The sequence below is a fragment of the Geotrypetes seraphini genome, chromosome 10, assembly GCF_902459505.1.
Source record: "Geotrypetes seraphini chromosome 10, aGeoSer1.1, whole genome shotgun sequence".
Classification (NCBI taxonomy): domain Eukaryota; kingdom Metazoa; phylum Chordata; class Amphibia; order Gymnophiona; family Dermophiidae; genus Geotrypetes; species Geotrypetes seraphini.
The window spans coordinates 1,949,494-1,972,441 of NC_047093.1; the positions used below are offsets into that span (position 1 = coordinate 1,949,494).

General features: G+C 43.6%; 1 protein-coding gene across 4 annotated transcripts in view; it reads right to left on the bottom strand.

Annotated features, from left to right (window-relative positions):
- The window catches only part of ASPSCR1 (ASPSCR1 tether for SLC2A4, UBX domain containing), a 170,234-nt gene that overhangs the window by 97,048 nt on the left and 50,238 nt on the right, over nucleotides 1-22,948 (bottom strand). For all 4 annotated transcript variants that reach the window (XR_004540796.1, XR_004540797.1, XM_033960227.1 and 1 more), the window contains exon 8: nucleotides 18,878-19,032. Coding sequence is in view for 2 of the 4 variants with exons in the window: in XM_033960227.1 (XP_033816118.1) it covers nucleotides 18,878-19,032 (155 nt within the window). In the remaining 2 variants the exon portion in view is untranslated. The remainder of the gene's footprint in view (nucleotides 1-18,877; nucleotides 19,033-22,948) is intronic.

Below are 22,948 nucleotides of genomic sequence, written 5' to 3' on the forward strand. Positions count from 1 at the left end.
TATCAATTATTATCTTTCACATTCCCACCCCCCTATATTTTATCTAATACTAAGGTGTTTAAGATGTCTGATCATTAGAATAATTAATCAATGGTCCCCAAATCTTTTTAAACTTGTGATAATTTCCCTGTTGCATGGCAAGCACTCTCTCCATTTTATAAATATGACATACTGAATTCCACCAAAAGTATAATTCAGTGTAGTGTAATCTTTCCAGTTTCCAGTAATCTGCTGAATGGCAACCCCTGTCAATATTAATAGAAGTTTATTATTATTTGCAGAAATTGGGCTTTTAAATCTCATAGATGTACCAAATAATATAGTATCATATGAAAAGGCAACATGATTTTCTAACAATGAATTAATTTGTGACCAAATTAACTTCCAAAAGGCATTTATACAGGGACAGAAAAATATTAAATGATCTAACGTCCCAGCTTCTAAACCACAATGCCAGCATCTATTGGACCTAGAGCTATCCAACTTTTGTAAATGAACTGGGGTCCAAAAAGCTCTATGCAACAAAAAAATGGTTTTTATTCTCCAAGACCATTGAGAGGCAGAAATCTGATGCCCAAGCTCAATGCTCCAAATATCTTTAAGGACAGTTTTTTGTTTTTTATTCAAATACCCATACAACAATTTATACCACTGTGCGGCTTGGTGACCCAAGAAATCCGCCTGAAAGCACAGAAATTCCAAACTATACTGAGAATTAAGAACTTTCCATTCAGGGAACCCCTCCTGAATAGCCTGCTTCAATTGCAACCACTTAAAACTTTGTGACTTATTTAAACCATATTTATGTTGCAATTGTGAAAAACTAAGCATTGATCCATTTATAACAACATCATTTAAAGTCCATATATCTGCAATATTCCATTGCTTCCAGACGATTTTAAATCCGCCAATTTTGATCTTGGAGTTTACCCAAATGGATTGATTTAATGATTTAGAAATTGGATCTGGTGATAGATTACTAACATAACGTAAGGTCTTCCATGTGTCACGCAAAATTTTATTATCTTTATATTTCCTGGGCAAATTTATACTAATAAGATGAGACAAATGTAAAGGAAACAGGAGCCGCCATTCCAAGTATAACCAATCTGGAACATTTTCCATAAGGTCTGGGAGGATCCAATACATACCCTGTCTTAAAATATAGGCTTGATGATACCTATTTGGAAAATTTACCCCTCCCTCCACAATTGTCTTTTGTAGAGATACTAAAGCAATTCTAGGTCTTTTACCCAACCAAACAAATTTAGTAAGGATACCATTTAACCTTTTGTAAAATGACCCCTGGAAAAAAATTGGTATCATACTCATTTGATAACAAACCACAGGCAATATCATCATTTTGATTGTTTGAACTCTTCCCCACCAAGAAAGATGTAAAGGATTCCATTGCTCACACATCTGTTATTTTCTTTAATAAAAGTTTTTCATTCTCCTTCACTGTGTCTTCTATTGTGTTTTTAATAGTAATACCTAAGTATTTCAATCCATCTTCTTTCCATATAAATGAGAATGAGTCAAATAAACCTTTGGTACAGTGAACATTAAGCGGGAGAACTTCAGACTTACTCCAATTGATCTTATATCCAGAAAATTTACCAAACTTCTCTATTAATTCAAGTAAACATGGAATGGTAATTTCTGGTTCTCTCAAATAAAGCAGAATATCATCCGCATAAGCAGAGAGTTTAAATTCCCAATTTGAATAAGGAATACCTCGTATCCCCTTTGCCTGATTAATGGGTATTAACAAAGGTTCAAGAACATCATCAAAGAGCAAAGGAGATAAAGGACAGTCTTGTCTAAACCCCCTTAGCAAGTTAAATCTGTTTGACATAATAACATGATAATTAACATTTTCTCAGCGTACAGTGTTCTTTGTGTTTTTAAAAAAAATTTATTGTTGATAGATCATTTTGACTTGGTCATTTTAAAGTAGCTCGCAAGCCCAAAAAGTGTGGGCACCCCTGAGCTAGAGCGTTGAAGCTGCATCTTTCTGTCGTAAAGGTCATCTCTGATGCAATCGGAAGTTGCATCAGAGACGACCTTTACGGCAGCCATATGCAACTACAACGCTCCTGCTGCAGTAAGAAGGCAGTTTAGACATCACCGGCACAGGGCAGAGAGGTTTGTCGGACTGGGCCTGTGGCCCGGGGGGGGGGGAGGGAGGGAGAAAGCGCCACGAAGGTAAGGGGCAGGGAAGGAGAAAGGAAGAAAAGGTGGGGTGGAGAGGAAAACAGGGTAAAACAGAGGGGGGAGAAGGACGCTGAAAGCACGAGGAAGACAGTGTGGGAAGAAGATGCTGAAGGGAAATGAGGAACAGAGAGTGGGGAGAAGATGCTACAGGAAAATGGGGAAGAGAGAGTGGGGAGAAGACGCTGAAGGGAAATGGGGAAGAGAGAGTGGGGAGAAGACGCTGAAGGGAAATGGGGAAGAGAGAGTTGGGAGAAGACACTGGCAGGGAAGAAGACAGAGATGCCAGACTATGGGAGGAGCAGAGGGAAGAAGATGGGTGCCAGACCAATTTGGAAGGAGGGAGAAAGGGAGAGGCACAGTAACAGAGCAAATGGAAGATGCAGAGAGAAGAGAGACAGTGGATGGAAGGAAGAGAGTAACAAGAAGATGAGGAAAGCAGAAACCAGAGAAGACAAAGGTAGAACAAAAATTTTCTATTTATTTATTGCTTTAGGAGACATGTGTTACTGTTTCTGTGGTATTGCATTGTATGCAGAGTCCAGCTTCTTGCTGGTTCAATTTAACCTTTGTCTATGTATTTCTATTTTATCCCCCCTTTTACAAAACTGTGGAGCATTTTTTAGCGCTAGCCGTGGTGGTAGCAGCTCTGATGCTCAGAATTCTATAAGCGTCAGAGCTGTTACCACCGTGGCTAAAATCCACACTACAGTTTTATAAAAGGGGGTGGGGTTAGTTTGTTGTGACATATTCCATACTAGGCGAAGGTGTTTTCTGTGTTCTGTGTGTTCGAAAGACATGGTTTTCTGTTAGGATTGACGGTGTAGGATTTATCTGTACTAGTCTGGCTTGTTTAGTTTTACAATGGGTGTATTGATGTTGTACTGCTCACTGCAGTATGTAAGATGCTGCCTTTTCCTAGGTACTCATGTGCGACATGTGGCTTGTTACTAAAAATCATATTTTTTGTACAGATGGGGGGGTGCCAAAAAATGATGGGCCCCGGGTGTCATATATGCTAGGTACGCCACTGAATGGGCGTTAAGATCATTCTGCCTCCTGATTTGGGGAAAAGGCTAGCTTTTAGGTGATAGTTGAGCCATTGGGTTATTTTTACTGTGGTTGTTAGGGTGGCTGCTTTGATCAGGTAAGGTCGAGGCTGCAATATTTGCTTTGGAGTATTTTAGAAGCCGTTTTGTGTCTGAATTTAAGCTCTTCAAAATCATTCCAAGATTTGTCTGCTGGTAGTTCCTTTTTTATTATTTATTTATTTATACAATTTCAAATTGTTTTCCAAGCATAACGTCTTGTACAGAAAGTATGATCAAGAAAGAAATATTAATTCAAATTATCAAACATATGAAAAAAGAATAGGAAAAGCATATTACTATTTTGAAATTTTAAACTTGATCCACTCAAGTCCACAAAAATTGGGTCCAAGACTTTAGAACAGGGGTGTCCAATCTTTTGGCTTCCCTGGGCTGCATTGGACGAAAAAAAAAATTTCTGGGGCCGCACAAACACTAACACTAGCTGATAAGCAAAAAAAAAGGTTGAGCAGTTCCCAAATTTGCAATCACTAATATAAAAGATGTACATATCTAATAATAAACCTTCATTAAAGGGACACTGTGGAGAGGAACCCAAAAAAGCAGTAATGCTTACCCTGACTGAGTGATCCTCCACATGCACCGCTGACAGTGGGAGCAGCCACAGGCTTCCACATCCCCACTCTGATGAGCAGGGATGCGCGCTCCTGGTTCTCCCATTCACTTCTATTACAGCTACGGTGAGCCTCTTCAGAGGTGAGCCTCATCAGAGCAGGGATGCTGAATCAGCTGTCAGGAGCGCATGTGGAGGATCGTTTGATTGAGTAAATATTACTGCTTTTTTGGGCCTCCCACTTTGAGCTTAGGCTCCCTCAAAATGAACATCTCCCCTGTTGTAGCTAGTAGTAATCCACAAGCCTCACCAACTGACAGCTACCTCCTCCCCCTCCAACTTCCAAAGTTCTGCAGCTGGCAGCAACATTGCAGAGCTACTGCCTTCCCTCCTCCCTGCCCCCCCTTTGACTTTCATGCATGCATGAAAGCAGGGGCAGCTTGAGGATATTGCCATTGGCTGCAAAGCTTGGAGATTTTGAGTTGCCAGACTGGAGGAAGATGTCTTCAGTTGGCAAGGCTTGGGAATCCCCACTAGCTCAAGTATTTATAAAGTGCACTCAGGCGGGGAGAAACTTTGGTGCCCATCCACTAATTTTGGGCTCCAGTCCTTCCTCAAAATCAGCTGTATATGACTATGCTACTGAATACAAAAATAATTGTGATGCACATATCCCAAAGCTAACATATTCCAGTTAATAATTTCAAAATAAAACAATTTTTTCTACCTTGTTGTCTAGATGTTTTGTTTTTCCATCATGGTCCCAGTTTCTCTTTCTGCTTTTTCTCTATCTTCAACTAATTCTCTTTCCAGTGTCTGCTGTCCATTTTTTTTCTCCTTTTCTCTCGTTCCATTTCCTTCTTATGCCTGTCCAACGTATTGATTTTTCCTTTTCAGCTTTCTTAACTTTTTCTTTTTTTTTTGCCTCTGTCCACTCAAATCTTGCCTTTTTTCTCATCCTTCTTCTTTTAAAATGTTGAGCTACCTCTCAATTTTCCATCTTCTCTCAGTCCCTAGCTCTCCCATTTTCCATCTCACTCCTTTCACAGCCTCCTATTCCCTTCTATCTACTCTCCATTACTACATTTCTACCACTGTACTCACTGCTCTCTTACTCATCTTGTCATCTCCCTTTTGACCTCATCCACATGGCTCACCACTTTAAAAATCCCCCTCCCTCTCTCTTCTGGTCAGGCTATAACTCCCTGTCCCTTTCTTTCCATCTCCTAGCATCTTCTTATCCCATCTCTCTTCCCTCCTAACCTCCCATGGGTCCATCTCTGCTCATCTGTCCCCATGATCCAACATTTTGCTCCCTCTCTTTTCTGTTTTTCTTCTTCCCTCCTCCTTTGATGCTGAACATTGAAATGGAGGGAAAAAAAGAGATGCTGCATCTCTCTGTCTTCCATCCACAGGCCTAACATTTCTCCCTCCCTCCCTTCCATCCCAAGATCCAACTTCTCTCCCTTTCTCTTCCCAACTGCCCCATCCCATCTCTCCCACTGCCTGCCTGCCTCACTTCCCCAGGTCCACCATTTCTCCCTTTCTCTTCCCAACAGTTCCCCCTTCAAGTATCTCTTTTCTCTTCCTCTACACCACCCCAGGTCCAACTTCTCAGACCATTGCCCACCATCTCTGTTTCTGGCCCCATAAGCTCTCCCCCCATGCCCAATCTAGCACAAGTCCAGAAGCTTCCTCAGCCCAGTATGTTCTCCCCCTTCTCTCCACGCCCATGCATCTCTACCTCACTCCTCTCCCACCACCATGTCCAATAATCCTCTCTCTCTCCCTCCTCTCTGCCCAACAGTTCTCCTCTTTTTTTCGTCTCCCCGTGTGCACCATCTTTCTCTAGACAGACACCCAATTCTCCCTTTCTATTCTCTCCCTCACCTCAGCATCTCTTTCCTTTACTCCCTCCATTCTATCATCCTATGGCTCATGCTCCCCTCCCTCCTTCCCTTCTAAGTTAAAAAAAAATACCACATAACTTGTAGAAGTGGATTTTACACAACAGCAGGTCCTCCTTCATGATTAAGCATGGAATACATCAGCATTGAGATTTTGCTTCAGAGCAGTACTGTAAAAAGCCCTTGTTTCTGTTGTGTTAATTGTACAAGGCATGGTATTTTGGGGAACCATTATATCTCGTAATCTAATATGTGATAAATATAAAGAAACCAAGCAAATTTGGCTAGTAATATGGGGAGAGGACACCTCTCACTATAAACTCGGGAGAGAAGAAGATGGAAGAAAAATCTTATTGTGGCTCTGTTTCATTCAATATCCACAGATTTCCATATTTGTGGATATTGAATGAAACAGAGTCACAATAACATTTTTCTTCCATCTCCTTCTCTCCCGAGTTTATGGTGAGAGATGTCCTCCTCTCCCATATTACTAGCCAAATTTGCTTGGTTTCTATTTAAGTTTGCAGCAGTTTCAGGTTTTTGTTTTTTGCCTTTGTGGTAAATATAAAGAGCCTCAAAAAACGACTCCACCTTTCCCCTCACCCCCCCATCCGCAAACGACTTAGCCAAATTTTTCAATGAAAAGATTTCCACCATAAGGAGTTCTTTCCCCCCAGTAGTCTCTTACAACTCTCTTCCTCCCAATGACTCAAACCCTATCCCAGCTGATAGATCCTGGATGACATTTGAACCCATATCTGAACCCCAGATCTCTAAACTCTGTCTCAGACTGAAATCCTGCAAATGCATCTTAGATCCTTTCCCCTTCCACCTTTATGAAAACATTCCTGCACAGGCCATCTCCTCCCTTACGAGACTTATTAACTCTGCTCTACTATCAGGCCTGTTCTCCACAGAAATGGGTCACATTGCCTTGTCACCTATTCTGAAAAAAGCCGATCTCGACCCCTCCTTACCATCAAACTATTGTCCCATAGCAAATATCCCTCTACTTACCAAACTCCTAGAAACCATAGTTGCTACCCAGCTCTCTTCCTATCTCGAGAGATTCTCCATTCTCCACCCCTACCAACACGGCTTTAGATCCAGCCTCAGCACCGATTCCCTCCTAGTTTCCCTTATTTCAAAGGTGCAACAACTACACTCACGTAACAAATTCGCTGACCTATTACAATTCGATCTTTCTGCTGCTTTTGATGTCGTCCACCACGACATACTACTTTACCAACTTTCCAAGATTGGTATTGACTCCACCGTCCTAATGTGGTTCTCTAACTTCTTATGCTCCCGCTCCTACACCGTCAACACAAATGGCTCCATGTCCACTCCTTGGACTCCATCTTGCGGTGTCCCTCAGGGATCACCCTTTTCCCCTATTCTCTTTAACATCTATATGTCCTCCCTGAAACTCTTTCAACTATCCCCCCTTAAAACAATCTACACTTACGCAGATGACATCCTTGTCCTCCTTGAGACTGACCAGAACCCCACCAACCTCCACGAAAACATTACAGCTTGCATAATGAGACTCCGTGCCTGGTCCCTCTCAGTACATATGAAACTAAACGAATCAAAAACAAAATTACTCTGGCTCGGCCCAAAATTCGAACACCTGCCCACCCTTTTCCCACTACCCACAGGCGATGCACTACAGCTCGAATTCTCATGCAAGGTCCTTGTCATCATTATTGATTCCTCTCTCTCCCTCAATGACCACCTCAACTCCTTGGCAAAATCATGCTTTTTCAGCCTCCACATGCTGAGGAAAGTTAGATCCTACTTCAGCCAACAACACTTTGCCATCCTTGTCCAATCCATCATCTTCTCCAAACTACATTACTGCAACACCATCTACTTAAATCTATCAAAAAAAAGTCTTCTAAGACGCCAACTAATCCAGAATACTGCAGCCAAGCTGATCTTCTCAAAACGCAAATCTGACCATGCCTCCCCACTCCATGCCAAACTTCACTGGCTCCCTATAATCTCCAGAATACATTTCAAATGTTCCTGCCTGGCTTTTAAGATCATTCATGGCATCCTCCCCCCCCTTATCCCACTATCTTTCAACTCCTCCAGTCCTGACTCCTCCAGAACTGCCCAAAGGTATAAACTAGCCTTCCCCTCTCTACGCAGCATCCACTATGCAGGCAAACTGGGAAAATCCCTTCTCTTCAAAATCACAGGTCTTTGGAACAACCTCACCATCCCGTTGAGGAACCTGGGCTCCCTTCAATTATTCCGCAAACAACTGAAAACTTGGCTTTTCACCAAATTGTAACTCTATCCTCCCCCCCTTTTTCTCCTCTCTTCTACACATAAGTTCATGTAAACCTTTTTCTCCTTCTCTTCCTATTATTTAAGTTCTTGTAAACCGTGTCGAGCTCCATACTCATGGAGATGATGCGGTGTATAAACTTAAGGTTTAGATTAGATTAGATTAGCCATCCGTGATTGTGGAAAATCTTTGTTCATGGCACGTTGTCATTCTTGGTATCATAAGTACCTTCTTGTTGGTGGTTGTCTTGGCAGGTCCAGCATTGGGCTCCCTTGTTGCAGTCCTCCGTGTGCGGTGTTGGCTCCTCGTGAGCGATTCACAGCTGTTTTGAAAGCCCTCTCGCATTCCCTTCCTTCTTTGCCTCCGGCGAGTTTTTATTTTATGGTCGGCTCCCTTGCTGCAATCCTCCGCATGCAGCGTCAGCTCCTCGCACGCGATTCACGGCTGCTTCAAAAGCATTCTCTCTCTATCTGGGCCTTCCTCCATCTGGTCTCGGGCCTCTAATTGCTATTTATTTCAATTGGTTCGTTCTAATGGAGACTTGAGATTCTTCAGAGGGACAATCAATGGACTCCTCAATCTTGGTATTCTTATTATCAACTGTCCTCTTATGTCCGCACACTGCCGAGGGAATGTCTCACTAACAGGCGCATGGAGTTAATATCTGAGGCTTTAAGTCTGTCAGCCCAGGTTCCAGTTCCGCTTCGCTTTCATCACCGTCATCTGCAAGAGTGCTTGGGCGAACTTTCTTACGACTTTTATGCTAGTAAATGGTCGATGGATTTATCCTGTGAAATCTCTGGCTCAGTCATTAAAAGAGGACTTCATAAAACGGCACGCTTGACTCCACAAGTGACGCTCATTGAAATGAATTATAAGTTTTTGCTGTGACTTTATAGATCACCTTCTTACATGTATTGGGCGTCATTGAGTGTCTCTGACCACTGCCTAAAATGCCATCATTCCCCCGCTACGCTTGGACACCAGTTTTGGTCTTGTGAGAGGGTGCAGCGGTTTTGGCAACATGTCCATCGTCACATTGCGGCAATGTGGAGCTATACCTACACATTTTCTCCGATAATGTTGTTCACCTTGGAGTCCCTTCCCAGAGCCTCTCCAAAGGGATTCAGGAGTTTTTTTGACCGCGCAGTCCTTTTGGGGAAGAAAGTTGTACTTCATTGCTGGATATCCTCGGATACGCCTACACTGGCACATTGGCGTGTTTTGATGCTCCAACATGCCTCCATGGAAAGCTTTTGCTTTTCATCCTGGGATTCAGTGTTGGGGAAAGCATATTGTTCTTGCTGGGAGCCATTCTGGAACACCTTGACACCTAGAACCCGAAGCCACTTGTTGAATGCTTGATCTCCACTGGTACATGACACACTGGACTGGAATATTTCTAGTATTTTTGGTGAAATTTACTTTTTGGGGTGGGGGGTGGGTTGATGGGGACGGGAGTGTTTCTGGTATGGACTGTTGTGCTCATTTTGCATACTTGTATTGTACTCTGCGTTCCTGCGTTTTGTTCTGTTTTGGAAAATTAATAAAATATATTTCATTAAAAAAAAAAAAAATGTTGAGCTGTCGCCCAAGAACAAATCTTTTCGACCTCCTGACACAACACGCGAGAGCCCATCCCACCCTGTTTGTTGATGTAGTACATTGCAACTTGATTGTCTGTGCAAAGCAGTAGGACTTGAGGAAAGAGGAGATGCTGAAAAGCCTTGAGGGCATAAAAACATTGCTCTGAGTTCCAGGAAATTGATGTGATGTCTCTTTTCCTGGGCAGTCCAAAGACCTTGAGTTTGGAGATCGTTCAAGTGAGCTCCCCAGGCATATGGGGAGGCGTCTGTGGTGATGACGAGATGATGAGGAGGCAGATGGAATAGAAGATCTCTGGAGAGATTTGAAGATTTCAACCACCATTGCAGAGACTGTCGAAGAGACGATGTCACAGATATGTGTCGCGAAGAAGGATCCGTTGCCTGGGACCATTGGGTAGCTAGGGTTCATTGAGGAGTGCGCAGGTGAAGACGTGCGAAGGGGGTGACATGTGACCTAAGAGTATCATCATTTGTTTGGCAGAGATGAAAAGCTGTGGGAGCACCTGCTGACAGAGATGACGAAGGGTCTGAAGGCGGTTGGATGGAAGAAACACCCTCATGAGAACAGTGTCCAATATCGCTCCAATAAATTGAAGGCGCTGAGTTGGAATGAGATGCGACTTGGGTAGGTTGATCTCGAAACCCAGGATTCGGAGAAACTGGATGGTGTGGTTGGTGGCAAGAAGCACTGCCTGAGGTGAAGGAGCCTTGATTAACCAGTCGTTCAGGTAAGGGAAGACTTGGAAATTGTGAGAGCGTAGAAAGGCAGCCACCACAATGAGACATTTGGTGAATATCCTGGGAGAGGAGGCCAGACCGAAGGGTAACACCTTGTACTGGTAATGAGAACGATTGATGAGAAATCGGAGGTACTGTCTGGACGTCAGATGTACAGGGATATGGGTGTAGGCTTCTTTGAGATCCAGGGAGCATAGCCAGTCGCCCTGAGTGAGAAGAGGGTAAACTGTGGCAAGAGAGAACATTTTGAACTTCTCCTTGACCAAACATTTGTTGAGATCCCTGAGATCTAAAATTGGTCTGAGATCTCCAGTCTTTTTGGGGAATAGAAAGTACCGGGAGTAAAATCCCTGACCTCTCTGCCCTGGAGGAACTTCTTCGATGGCATTGAGGAGAAGGAGGGACTGAACTTCTTGACTGAAAAGGAGGGACTGAGACCTGTTGGAAGCAGACTCCTTTGGAGGACTTGGTGGTGGAAGAGTCTGAAAGTTGAGGGAGTATCCGTGACGGATGATGGACATAACCCACTGATCTGCGATGATTACTTCCCAACGGCTCAAAAAAATTGGAGACGTCCCCCGATGGGTTGCAGTAGAGGAGAAGAAGAGGGAAGACTGGCTATGTCCTGGAGGAGGAAATCAAAAGGGCTGAATGGGCTTAGGCTGAGCAACAGGTTTTACTGGTGGTTGCTGCTGTTGACGAGCCTGCTGGTGCTGTTGCTGGCGTTGCCTCCAGGGCTGGGGAGGATGAGGAGGCCGAGCTGAGAAACGCCGCTGGTAAGACATCTGCTGTCTAAAAGGACGAGCAGGCGGGTGTTTCTTTTTGGTTTTCAATAAGGTATCCCATCTAATCTCATGAGCAGAAAGTTTCTGGGTGGTGGTATCCAGAGATTCACCAAACAGCTCGTCACCCAGGCAGGGAGCGTTGGCAAGGCGGTCCTGGTGGTTTACATCAAGTTCTGAGACGCGGAACCAAGCCAAACGTCTCATAGCGACAGCCATTGCTGTAGCTCGGGATGTGAGCTCAAACGTGTCGCAGATGGAACGGACCATAAACTTCCGGAGCTGGAAAAGACTGGAAGTACATTGTTGAAAAGCAGGGATCTTGCGTACTGAGAGGTACTTCTGAAAAGTGGTAAGCTGCTGAATGAGATGTTTCAGGTAGAAAGAAAAATGGAATGCATAGTTACCTGAACGATTGGCCAACATAGTGTTCTGATATAACCGCTTGCCAAATTTATCCATGGCCTTCCCCTCTCTGCCAGGAGGGAAAGAAGCGTACACACTAGAAAGGTCGTCATTGGTACCGAGAGGATCCTCGGAATCATCCCATAAATCAGGGTCACGCACTGAAGGGAGTCGTCCCTGGGAGAGAGGAGTAGAGACCTCCGCATGTCGGGTTTTGCGTACCAATTTGCCTGTTCGCATCGATACCGTACCTGGGGAAGTATGGAGAGCAGTATGGAGGTTCTGGTCAGAGAGCGGTACCGGCTCAGAGACCGAGTGAACCGCCCTACGCAAGGTTTTCGGTTCCGCCGATAGAATAGGCATGGATACCGAAGAGGTAGAATGCAGCGGTGCCGATAAAGTCGATGCCGACAAAATAGGCTGGACGACAACCGGCACCGAAGGCTCAGAGGGTACCGACACTGGAAGGTTCGGTGTCAAAAGAGCCGGGAGAAGTTGTTGCAACTGCTCTTTAAGTTGGACCTGGAGAATGGACGCTATGCAGTCATCCAATGATGGTCCCGATGGCACCGGTACCGTTTTTCTCTTTTTCGGTATCTGTGGTGCAGCTTCACGCTCAGGAGAAGTAGATGCCGATGATGAGGCAGTGACTTCAATAGAAGCAGAGCGTTTACGGGGCCAGCGCACTGTCTGCAGGACTTGGCTCACTGCTTGATCGACCGGCGGGCCAGGACGGTAGGGGATGGCTTCTTAGCCGGCTTACCTAGGGGGTGCGACACCGAAGACACGTCCTGCGGTGTCGAAAGGGCCGGCGCCGATTTCGAGGAAGCCGCCGATGCCGGTGGACCCTCCATAGTGGTACCGAAAAGAAGCTGTTGTTGAATTTGGCGATTTTTTAAAGTTCGCTTTTGAAGAGAAGTGCAACGGGTGCACGTCGAAGCCCTATGATCCGGACCCAAGCACTGAAGACACCAATTGTGTGGGTCGGATAAAGATATAGGATGTGCACACCGCTGACACTTCTTAAAGCCCGGTGAAGGGGGCATGAAGGGAAAAACGGCAGTCGCAAAATTGAAGGTCGAAGCTTCGATGTTGCCAACAGGCCCCGCCAGGGCCGACCGAAAAATAAAGAAAAAAAAAATGTTTTTTGATTTTTTTAGTTGGTTAGGGAAAACAACAAAAGGGAGAAAAAAACGTAAACAATTTCACGAAAAAACACGCGAGCGGGAAGACGAAGAAAAACTTTTCAACAAACGTTGAAAAAATGCGTCTTCTTAGCTCCGCGGAAACTAAGAAACTGGGGACTGCGCGCCTCCGTCGGGCGGGAAGGCACTCGCGCATGCGCAGTGCGGCCTAACTAGAACTTTCTAAGTTCTTAGAGTGCAATCACCGGGGCTCCGTCGGTGCCATCACCCATCAGTTAAGAATATGCTGCCTGCTTGTCCTGGGATAATATTTTTACTAAATTTAAGAAGTAGCCAATTCTAGAAGGGAATAATCTAACTTTACCGTTGATGTAGGTGTTGTCTCACCCCCACACACACACACACAATAAAGAATTAAATTATAGTTGTATTAACATCAAGCAGCTTTCAAATGACATTATAAGCAAATAAAAATAAAATATTTTTAATACATTGCTAATTATTACCTGCTTCTTTACCTAAACTGTTTTGCCCTATCTCTCACTTTGCACTACAGCAAAATAAAAAAGTAGCAGATAAAGATCAGTCACACAGGTCTCCTTCAAGGCTCAGTAATACCACTCCTGGAAGTGGGGATAGCATCTATTTCATATCCTCAGTGAGACCTCAGGAAGGAACCTAGTGATCAAAACATTATTAGAGGTGCTGTAGAGCCATTTCTTGTATAACTGGATGAGCTATATTTATCTTTTTTTTTTTTAGTTGTTTAAATTCATGCAGAAATAAATGGCTAGATTGAACCTAATGACTTCATTAATGCATTTCCCTTTTTTTAAACCTCTTACCATTTGAAAGAGGGCAAATATCTAAATAGGGTCATTAAATCCAGTGGTGTAACTAATATACATGACAGCCAGTGCTGATCATTTTTTAACAACCTTCTCTATATAAAAAAAGATATTTTTAGTAATAATCCATGAGTCACACAACAAGGGTGCACCTAGGAAAAGGCAGCATCTTAAACACTGCAGTGAGCACTAGAACACCAACACATGCATTGTAAAATTAAACAAGCCAGATCCTGTACAATCGATGCTAACAGAAAACCATGTCCTTTTCATACACACAGACAGATACACCCTCGCCCAATATGGAATAATCACAAACTAAAACCAAAAATATGTAGACAAAAGTTAAACTGAACCAAGAAACCAGACTCTGCATACAATGCAACACCATAGAAACAGTGATATGTCCTCTAATACTGTACAAAATATAAAGACAGTAGATGTAAATTTGAAAAAAAACTGCCACATAACAATCGCAACTTTACAAATTAACAAATAGAAATAAAACAAATAATGAGAAATAAGAAAATACCATTTTATTGGACTAATCCATTTTTAATTAGCTTTCAGAGGCCAAATCTTTCTTCAAGACAGTACAGCAGGGGTGCCCCCACTTTTTTGGCTTAAGAGTTACTTTTTTAAAATGATCTACCAATAACAAAGTTTTAAAAAACACAAAGCGCACTGTACGCAGAGAAAATGTTAATTATCATTTATATTCGGGGTTTTTTTTCAGAGGTCAAGGCAGATGACTTTAAAATATGCAATGTCACCTCAATAACAACGATACAAAAATAGACAAATATACACTTCTCCCTTTTACTAAACCGCAATAGCGTTTTTTAGCGCAGGGAGCTGTGCTGAATGCCCCGCGCTGCTCTCGACACTCATAGGCTCCCTGTGCTAAAAACCACTATCGCGGTTTAGTAAAAGGGGGCATAGTGCAAAATATAGACAGCAGATATAAATTCTCAAAACGGATACATTTTGATCACTAAATTGAAAATAAAATCATTTTTCCTATCTTTTTGTCTGGTGATTTCATGAGTCTTGGTTGCACTTCCTTCTTCTGACTGTAAATCCAATATTTCTTTCTTTCTGCCCCTCCCCTTTTTGTCTTTCTTTTTCTCTCCCCCTGCCCCCCCCCCACAAGCCATCACGCCGATTTCTCCACTTCCCCGATTCTTTCCCTACCCCCTAAGCCACCACGCCAATTTCTCCCTACTGCTTCCCTAAGCCAGGTCAGGCACGTACAAGCGCCGGACTCACAAGACTTCACCTCCGATGTCAATTCTTTTTTTTTTTTTTAATTCTTTATTAATTTTCAAGCTTTGACAGTGTATTACAATTAATATAACTAACAGATTGCATAAAATATACCATATTACACACATTATTAAAGAAAACATCCATTTCCCCCCTCCTCCCAATTATTAATATTGGCTGGCCCAGAACTTCCTCTCCGACGTCAGAATTGACATCGGAGGTGAAGTCGTGTGAGTCCAGCGCTTGTATGCTCCTGGCCTGGCTCAGGGAGGCAGGAAGAAAAATATTGCAAAGGCAACGCGATCGACTCACATTGCCTTTGCGATCATTTGGGCACCTCTGCTGTTATGGTATCCTGTCCTGACCTGAGGAAAGAGGTTTAGACCCCAAAAAATTTCCTTATTTCCATTTCCTATTTATAAACTTTAATCAATACAGTTACAATACTACTTGATTCTACGTAAAGCAACAAAAAAAATTTTCTACCTTTCGTCGTTTCTGCTTTAATCATCTTCTCTTCGCTCTCTTCCTTCTATTCAGCGTTTGTCCTCGCTCCCTTCCATGCAACATCTGTCCTCTCTTTGCCCCTTTCACCCAGCCTCTGCCCTCTCTTTGCCCCTTCCACCCAGTCTCTGCCCTCTCTCTCTGTCTCTCTACTCCTTGCATCCGCTATCCACCTTCCCTGCCCTTTCCATCCAGTGTCCACCCTCTCTCTGTTCCATATGGCATCCTCCCTCTTTCTATGTCCCTTCAATAACTGTATATCCTTTGTACATGATTCATTTCAGCTTCACCCCCTCCCCTATGCTCTGGCATCTCTATCTCCTTCCCTTCTCTCCCCTCCATATGCGCTGATATCTCTCCCCCACTCTATGGTCTGGTAGCTCCTTTCCCTCCCTCCCATGGTCTTGGCATCTCACCTCTCCTCTCCCTTCCCTGGTCTTCCTTCTCCCTCCCCAATTGGGTGCTGCTGCGGCAGCACTTCTCTTCCCCTCCCTCTCCCCAATTGGGTGCTGCAGCAGCACTTTTCTTCCCCTCCCCCCTCACCAATTGGGTGCAGCAGCAGCAACATTTCTCTTCCCCCAAAAAATGGATGCAGCAGCAGAACATTTCTCTTCCCCCTCCCCTCCCCCATTGGGTGCAGAAGCAGCATTTCTCTTCCCATCACTCCCAGCTCACACACCCATCGACAGAGTCGCTAGGCAAGTTGTAAGCTTCCCTCCATCGCTGACCTATATGCCATAGGTCAGCGACAGAGGGAAGCTTATAACTTGCTGCTCTTCCTTGCTTCGTGCCTTCCTCGTTGCTGGGTCCTGCCTTCGCGGAAACAGAAATTAGGCAGGACTCGGCAGCGAGGAAGGCCTGAAGCAAGTAAGAGAGTTTTAACTTCCCTCCGTCGCTGACTGAGTATGTGGCAGCAAGACAGTGAGAATCCAAAATGGAGGCCGTTCCTGCTGAAACTGGAACAGCCACTAAGGAGCCCCTGGCACTGGTTGTCACCATAGGAAACTCAACCTCCTGATCTAAACTCGCCTCCCGCACAGAACCAAAGGCCGACTTTGGCTCCCCATAGTCAGCTCTGAGCTCCCAGCAACTCCAGCCCTCGAAGCCTACACATGCAGTACCATAATAGCTTACCTGTGCACTGCTAACGGGACTGCAGAAAACAGGTACCAGAAGTTAGGAAACCCCCATCAGCTAAACACGCAGGCCCAAAGAAGTACAGCAAACCAAAAACTGCCTTAGCCCGTAGCGAACTCATGCTTCGGGGCTCTAAAGTGTGCGTGCCAGCTTCCCTTCTCTTCTCCCCTGGGACGTAACTTTCGGTTTCGGAGAACATAACATACATAAGAACATAAGCATGGCCTCTGCCAAGTCAGACCATGGGTCCATCATGCCCAGCAGTCCGCTCACGCGGCGGCCCCCCCAGGTCCATGATCAGTAAGTGATCTTATACCTCAAACATTCTATTCCCTAATCATTTAATATCCTGTATGGTAACCCTCTAACTATACCCTTCAATCCCCTTTTCCTTCAGAAAATCATCTAATCCTATTTTGAAGCCCAAAATCGTACTCTGTCCTACCACCACTTCTGGTAGTGCATTCCAGGTGTCCACCACTCTCTGAGTGAAGAAGAACTTCCTAGCATTTGTTTTGAATTTGTCTCCTTTCAATTTTTGCAAATGCCCTCTTGTTCTTGTTGTCCCTGCTAGTCTGAAGAATCTGTCCCTCTCTACCTTCTCCATACTCTTCATGATCTTATAAGTTTCTATCATATCCCCTCTAAGTCTCCTCTTTTCCAGGGAAAAGAGCCCCAGCTTCTCTAGCCTTTCAGCATATGAAAGATTTTCCATGCCTTTTATCATCCTTGTTTCTCTTCTCTGGACCCTCTCGAGTATCGCCATATCCTTCTTAAGGTACGTCGACCAGTATTGGACGCAGTACTCCAGATGCGGGCGCACCATCGCCCGATACAGTAGCAGGATAACTTCCTTCGTTCTGGTAGTGATACCTTTTTTGATAATGCCCAACATTCTATTCGCCTTCTTTGTGGCTGCTGCGCATTGTGCCGCCGGCTTCATTGTTTTATCCACTAAAACCCCCAAGTCCTTTTCCAGTTTGCCTTCTCCCAGTACTATACCCCCCCATCGTGTAGTTATACATCGGGTATCCTTGCCCTATGTGCAAGACTTTACATTTCTCCACATTGAAGCTCATCTGCCACTTGTCTGCCCACTCACTCAGTTTGTTCAGGTCCTTTTGTAGTTCTTTGCATTCCTCCACAGAGAAAGGAAGCCTGCACGCACACTTTAGAGCCCCAAAGCATGAGTTCGCTACAGGCGATCTCCAAGCCGGTGAGAGGAGATTTTTTTTTGTTTTGTTTTTTTAATGTTGAGCAGCAGCGGCAGCAGCAGGATTCATGATAGATGACAACCAGGCGATCAGCTAAATTAGCAGGGCAGAGCGCCCGGCTGAAAGGCCCTAGGGAGAACACTGCTACTCACGCAAACATATCGACCCCACCATATTCTGGACAAAAGCAGATACCATAATCCAAGACTACACCCCCAAAGACTTCATCTCACAATGGAGCCATCTAAGTACAGCAACCTTGGATGAACTAGCTCCAGAACAACCCAAAACCAGAATCCACAGAAAAATCAGACAAGTGGTTCAACAATTTTATTTTTTATAATTGTTTCTACCATTTTGCCCAGCTAATTTCCCAGATCTCCCCTGGAGCCCTTAAAAAAAATAAAAATAAAAAAAATCGGTGTAACATTGGTCACCCCCCAAATCTTCAGGTACAACAGGTCAAGTTTCTCTTCCTATTCTTTTAGCCTTCTTTATCAATGCTTTGCATTTAACTTCCCAGTGCTTATATTACTTATTTTCTTCATTTGGATCCTTTTTCCCATTCTTTGAAGGATGTTCTTTTGGATCTAATAGCCTCTCTGACTTCACCTTTTAACCATGCTGCCTGTTTGCTCTCCTTTCCAACTTTGTTCATCTCAAGTACAACTTGAAGTTCTTGCTATCAAGGAGTGGCCTAGTGGTTAGGGTTGCAGCCTCAGCACCTAAGTTTGCAGAGGTTCAAGTCCAACCCTGCTCCTTGTGACCCTGGGCAACTCACTTAATGCTCCATTGCACCAGATAATGTGAGTCAGATTGCGAGCCCACCGGGACAGATAGGGAGAAATATTTGACTACCTGAATATGAACCACTTAGGCTATAAGCGGTGTAAAAATACTTAAATAAATAAATTAAATAAGTTTGCTTTCCTTCTTAGTGTTCTAGCAGCACTTCTGGAAAAGTGAGGGGTAGATACTTCAATCCACGAATCCATGACCTTTCACCAAATCACTCTACAACTCACACAAATGCATGATGAAACAGAATTAGCAAAATAGAATGAGAAGGTGGCAAAAGGGTAGGTTTCAGTGTTGTGAATTGATTAAAAAGAAAAATGCAGAAAGAGTTAATGAAATGGCAAAATTCACCTTTCACTCTTCAACTGTGCAAAACGTTTTCTCACATCGTCCACTGTGACCTCGAAGAATTCATCAGGCAGGTCCTGTGGCCAGTCTTCTAACAGTTCTTTATGACATGGCTCTACCAAGTCCAGGTGGCACACCACTGGTTCTCGCTCAGTCAACTATTGAGAAAAAAAAACCACAGTATAATTAATACAGTAAAAGGAGCAGTTTCCTTCCAAATTTTCTGCATTTAGCTCATACCATTAAGCAGGGGCATCTGACATTCAGGGCCTGGACACCTGCCACCAGGCCTAGATAAAGAAGTTACAACGTAAAGCCTTGTAAAAAGTCACTGCTGGAGCAATTCCCATATCAAGTGTATGGAGGAAGGAAAGAAGTTTGTGGAAAGAAGCAGAGTGAAAAGAAACAGAAAAGAAAAAAAATTGCCAACTTCTAAAAAAAAAAAAAAGTTGGTTTGTGGCAATTACAATCCTACTTATTTCTATAGCACTATTGAACACTGTACACAAACATGCGAGAATGTCCCAGTTCAGAGCTTACAATCTATTCAGGACAAACCCTACTGGCAGATGGTCAAAAACTAGGATTAGGTTTAAGAGCAGGAAGCTGAGGTGTAGATGATTGCTTCCGGTCTCTCATACATTATTTTGGGATGTATGGCGAAGATTGCAATCTTTGAAGGGCATAGCGGTTATACAGAATAAATATTCGGCGTGGATAGTATTGCTGAAAAAACTGCTGATGGAATGCTCTTCAGTAAGAAAATGAAAAGGAAGGATGCCTAAACTGTTGGGATTAGTCCAAGGAATGCACTGAGTTCCCTACTAGTTGAGGAATCTTCTTTAAACTGTGAAACTGTTGCTTGCACTTTTTCGCCAAAGAGATTGTCTCCCAAGCAGGGAGCATCTGCCAACCTATCATGCAGGTCCTCTATAAGATCTGACATTCTCAGCCACCCTGAGCACCTGGCCACTATGGCTACTGCTGCCATTCGAGAAGTCATGTTATAGGCATCATGGTTTTAATTAGATAGTAAGTAGATTCCTGAAGGGCAATGAGAAGATTTGGCAAGGCTTCCGGAGAAGCATCTTCCAACTGCTGCAAAATGGAATGTTGAAAATAGAGAATTTGCAGCTGGTAGACAATGATTTTAGATGAAAGTTTAGACCCCCAATAGACTTTGAGGCCCATGGAGTCAAGGGTATCACTGTAGACAATACGATGAAACTTTCCGCCCAATGTGTGGCGACGGCCAAAAAAGCAAATAGGATGCTGGGAATTATTAAAAAAGGGATGGTTAACAAGACTAAGAATGTCATAATGCCCCTGTATCACTCCATGATGCAACCTCATTTGGAGTATTGTGTTCAATTCTGGTCTCCTTATCTCAAGAAAGATATAGTGGCGCTAGAAAAGATTCAAAGAAGAGCGACCAAGATGGTAAAGGGGATGGAACTCCTCTCGTATGAATAGACATACATTATATTACGGATTTCTATTCTGCCTATACCTTGCAATTCAAGGCAGATTACAAAAGATTTGACTGGACATTTTCCAGTGAAGATACACTTTTTTTTTTTTTTTTTTTTTTTAACAACAGAGGAGAATATAGCTGGAAAGATTCTGAGGGGATTTACAAGTTTGATAGTAAATTGACAGTGCAGAACTGTGTGATATAAACAAATAGATTACATTTGGAGTAGGTAAGATTACAATACATTTCAGGGATCTGTTTACTTGGTAGGTGATTTGGGAAGGATTTTATAGGGGAGAATTATCTGGAGGTAGGTGAGGAGGGGTTAAGATATTTGGATGAATTTTTTGAAAAGTAGAGAAAGAGAGATTGTTCACCCTCTCCAAGGTGCAGAGAACGAGAGGGAACTCTCTAAAGCAGGGGTGTCCAACCTTTTGGCTTCCCTGGGCTGCATTGGCCGAAAAAAATGTTTCTGGGGCCGCACAAATGTGCAAACGCTGCAGCAAGACAGAGGAGGGAGCCTGCAAGACGGTAAACACCCGGGGGCAGCAGAGGAAAACACTGCATCGCCCTCGACTGAGGCCACACAAAATCTTTCACGGGGCCGCATGCGGCCCTTGGCCTGCAGGTTGGACACCCCTTCTAAAGTTAAAAGGGGACAGATTCCGTACAAACGTAAGGAAGTTCTTCTTCACCCAGAGAGTAGTAGAAATCTGGAAAGCTCTTCCAGAGGTTGTTATAGGGGACAACACCTTCCAGGGAGTCAAGAAAAGGTTAGATAAGTTCATGCTGAACCAGAACGTACATACGTAAGGCTAGACTCAAATAGGGTACTAGTCTTTGAACCAAGGGCCACCAGGTGAGCGGACTGCTGGGCACAATGGACCACTGGTCTGATCCAGCAGTGGCAATTCTTATGTTCTTATGAAAGACTAAAACGGTTAGGGCTCTTCAGCTTGGAAAAGAGACGGCTGAGGGGAGATCTTTTAGGTTACTGGTGCAGTCACTGATCCAATCTATCCTAGACTACTGCAACATCATCTATCTGGGTATCCCACAAAAAACTGTAAAAAAAACTGAGATTAGTACAGAATACTGCAGTTCGCTTAATCTTCGGACTGAGAAAAACAGACCACATTAGCCCTTACTACAAAAAAATTACACTGGCTATCAATGGAAGCGCGAATACTGTTCAAATTTGCATGTATCTGTTTCAAACAAGTCTGGGGTCTAGCACCTTCCTACCTGCAAACACACTTCATTCTGCACAACCCCACACGAACAACCAGAAACAAAAATATCTTTGCATACCCAAAGATCACAGGCTGCAGATACAAATCTTTCCTGGATAGAACCTTCATGTTCCAAGCGAAAAGACAGCAATCCTGGCTGGGAAATTGCATAAATGAACCCAAACAGACCTACAAATCATTCCGAAAATCAATTAAAACCACTCTGTTCGACAAATTCATTACCTAAACAGACGACCCTTTCTCACTATGTTATCTCCCCTCTGCGAACCCTAATTTAATCTCTCAGGTAACCCCATTCTCTCATATATACTTTCCCCATGTATCTCCAATTTCTTATGTAATAATTTATCTTCATGCTTTCTGTAATTCGCTGATTGTTCAGCCTTCTTTCATTGTAAACCGCCTAGAAATCGTCTGGCGGTATAGAAAAATAGTTTATTATTATTATAGATATGATTGAAGTCTACAAAATCCTGAGTGAAGTAGAACGGGTACAAGTGGATCGATTTTTCACTGCATCAAAAATTACAAAGACTAGGGGGACACTCGAAGTTACAGGGAAATACTTTTAAAACCAATAGGAGGAAATTTTTTTTCACTCTGGAACGTGTTGCCAAAGGTTGTGGTAAGAGCGGATAGCGTAGCTGGTATTAAGAAAGGTTTAAGTTCCTGGAGGAAAAGTCCATAGTCTGTTATTGAGAAAGACATGGGAGAAGCCACTGCTTGCTCTTTATTGGTAGCATGGAATGGGTTTTAGCCAGGTACTAGTGACCTGGATTGGCCACTGTGAGAACGGGCTACTGGGCTTGATGGACCATTGGTCTGACCTAGTAAGGTTATTCTAATGTTCTTATGATCTTTTCCTGGGGGCGGAGATAATGGGGCTTTTGAAACCTTAGCCTTTTTAATAACCGACTCCAATACCATTGATTGGTGAGGAATCTGTTGAAGATCATAACCAGGTGCTTTCTGAACCTTATACTTCAACTCCAAGCAATTGGAAGCTGTGGATACTGAGAGAAGTTTCTGCCAATTAGCTAATTGGAGATCTAGAAGGACTTGAAGTACTGGAAGAGCCACAAGTTCCTTCATTGAGATTTTATAGAATTGAAGAATGGCTTGAAAATCCTTACTACATCGGCATTGCCGCCCAATTGAGGCTAAGCAGAGAAGAAACCTTCTGTAAAAATTTTGGATAACAGTATTCTTCTGTAGGAACTAGTTGAATAGCTTGAATCGGTTGAGGAGGTAGGGCAGGATCTGAAACTGGGAGCACATCCGGTTCTGACCAGGCTGGAGGAGAATGAGGACCCTGTATTGGGAGATGAACATAGTAAAATAGTAGAT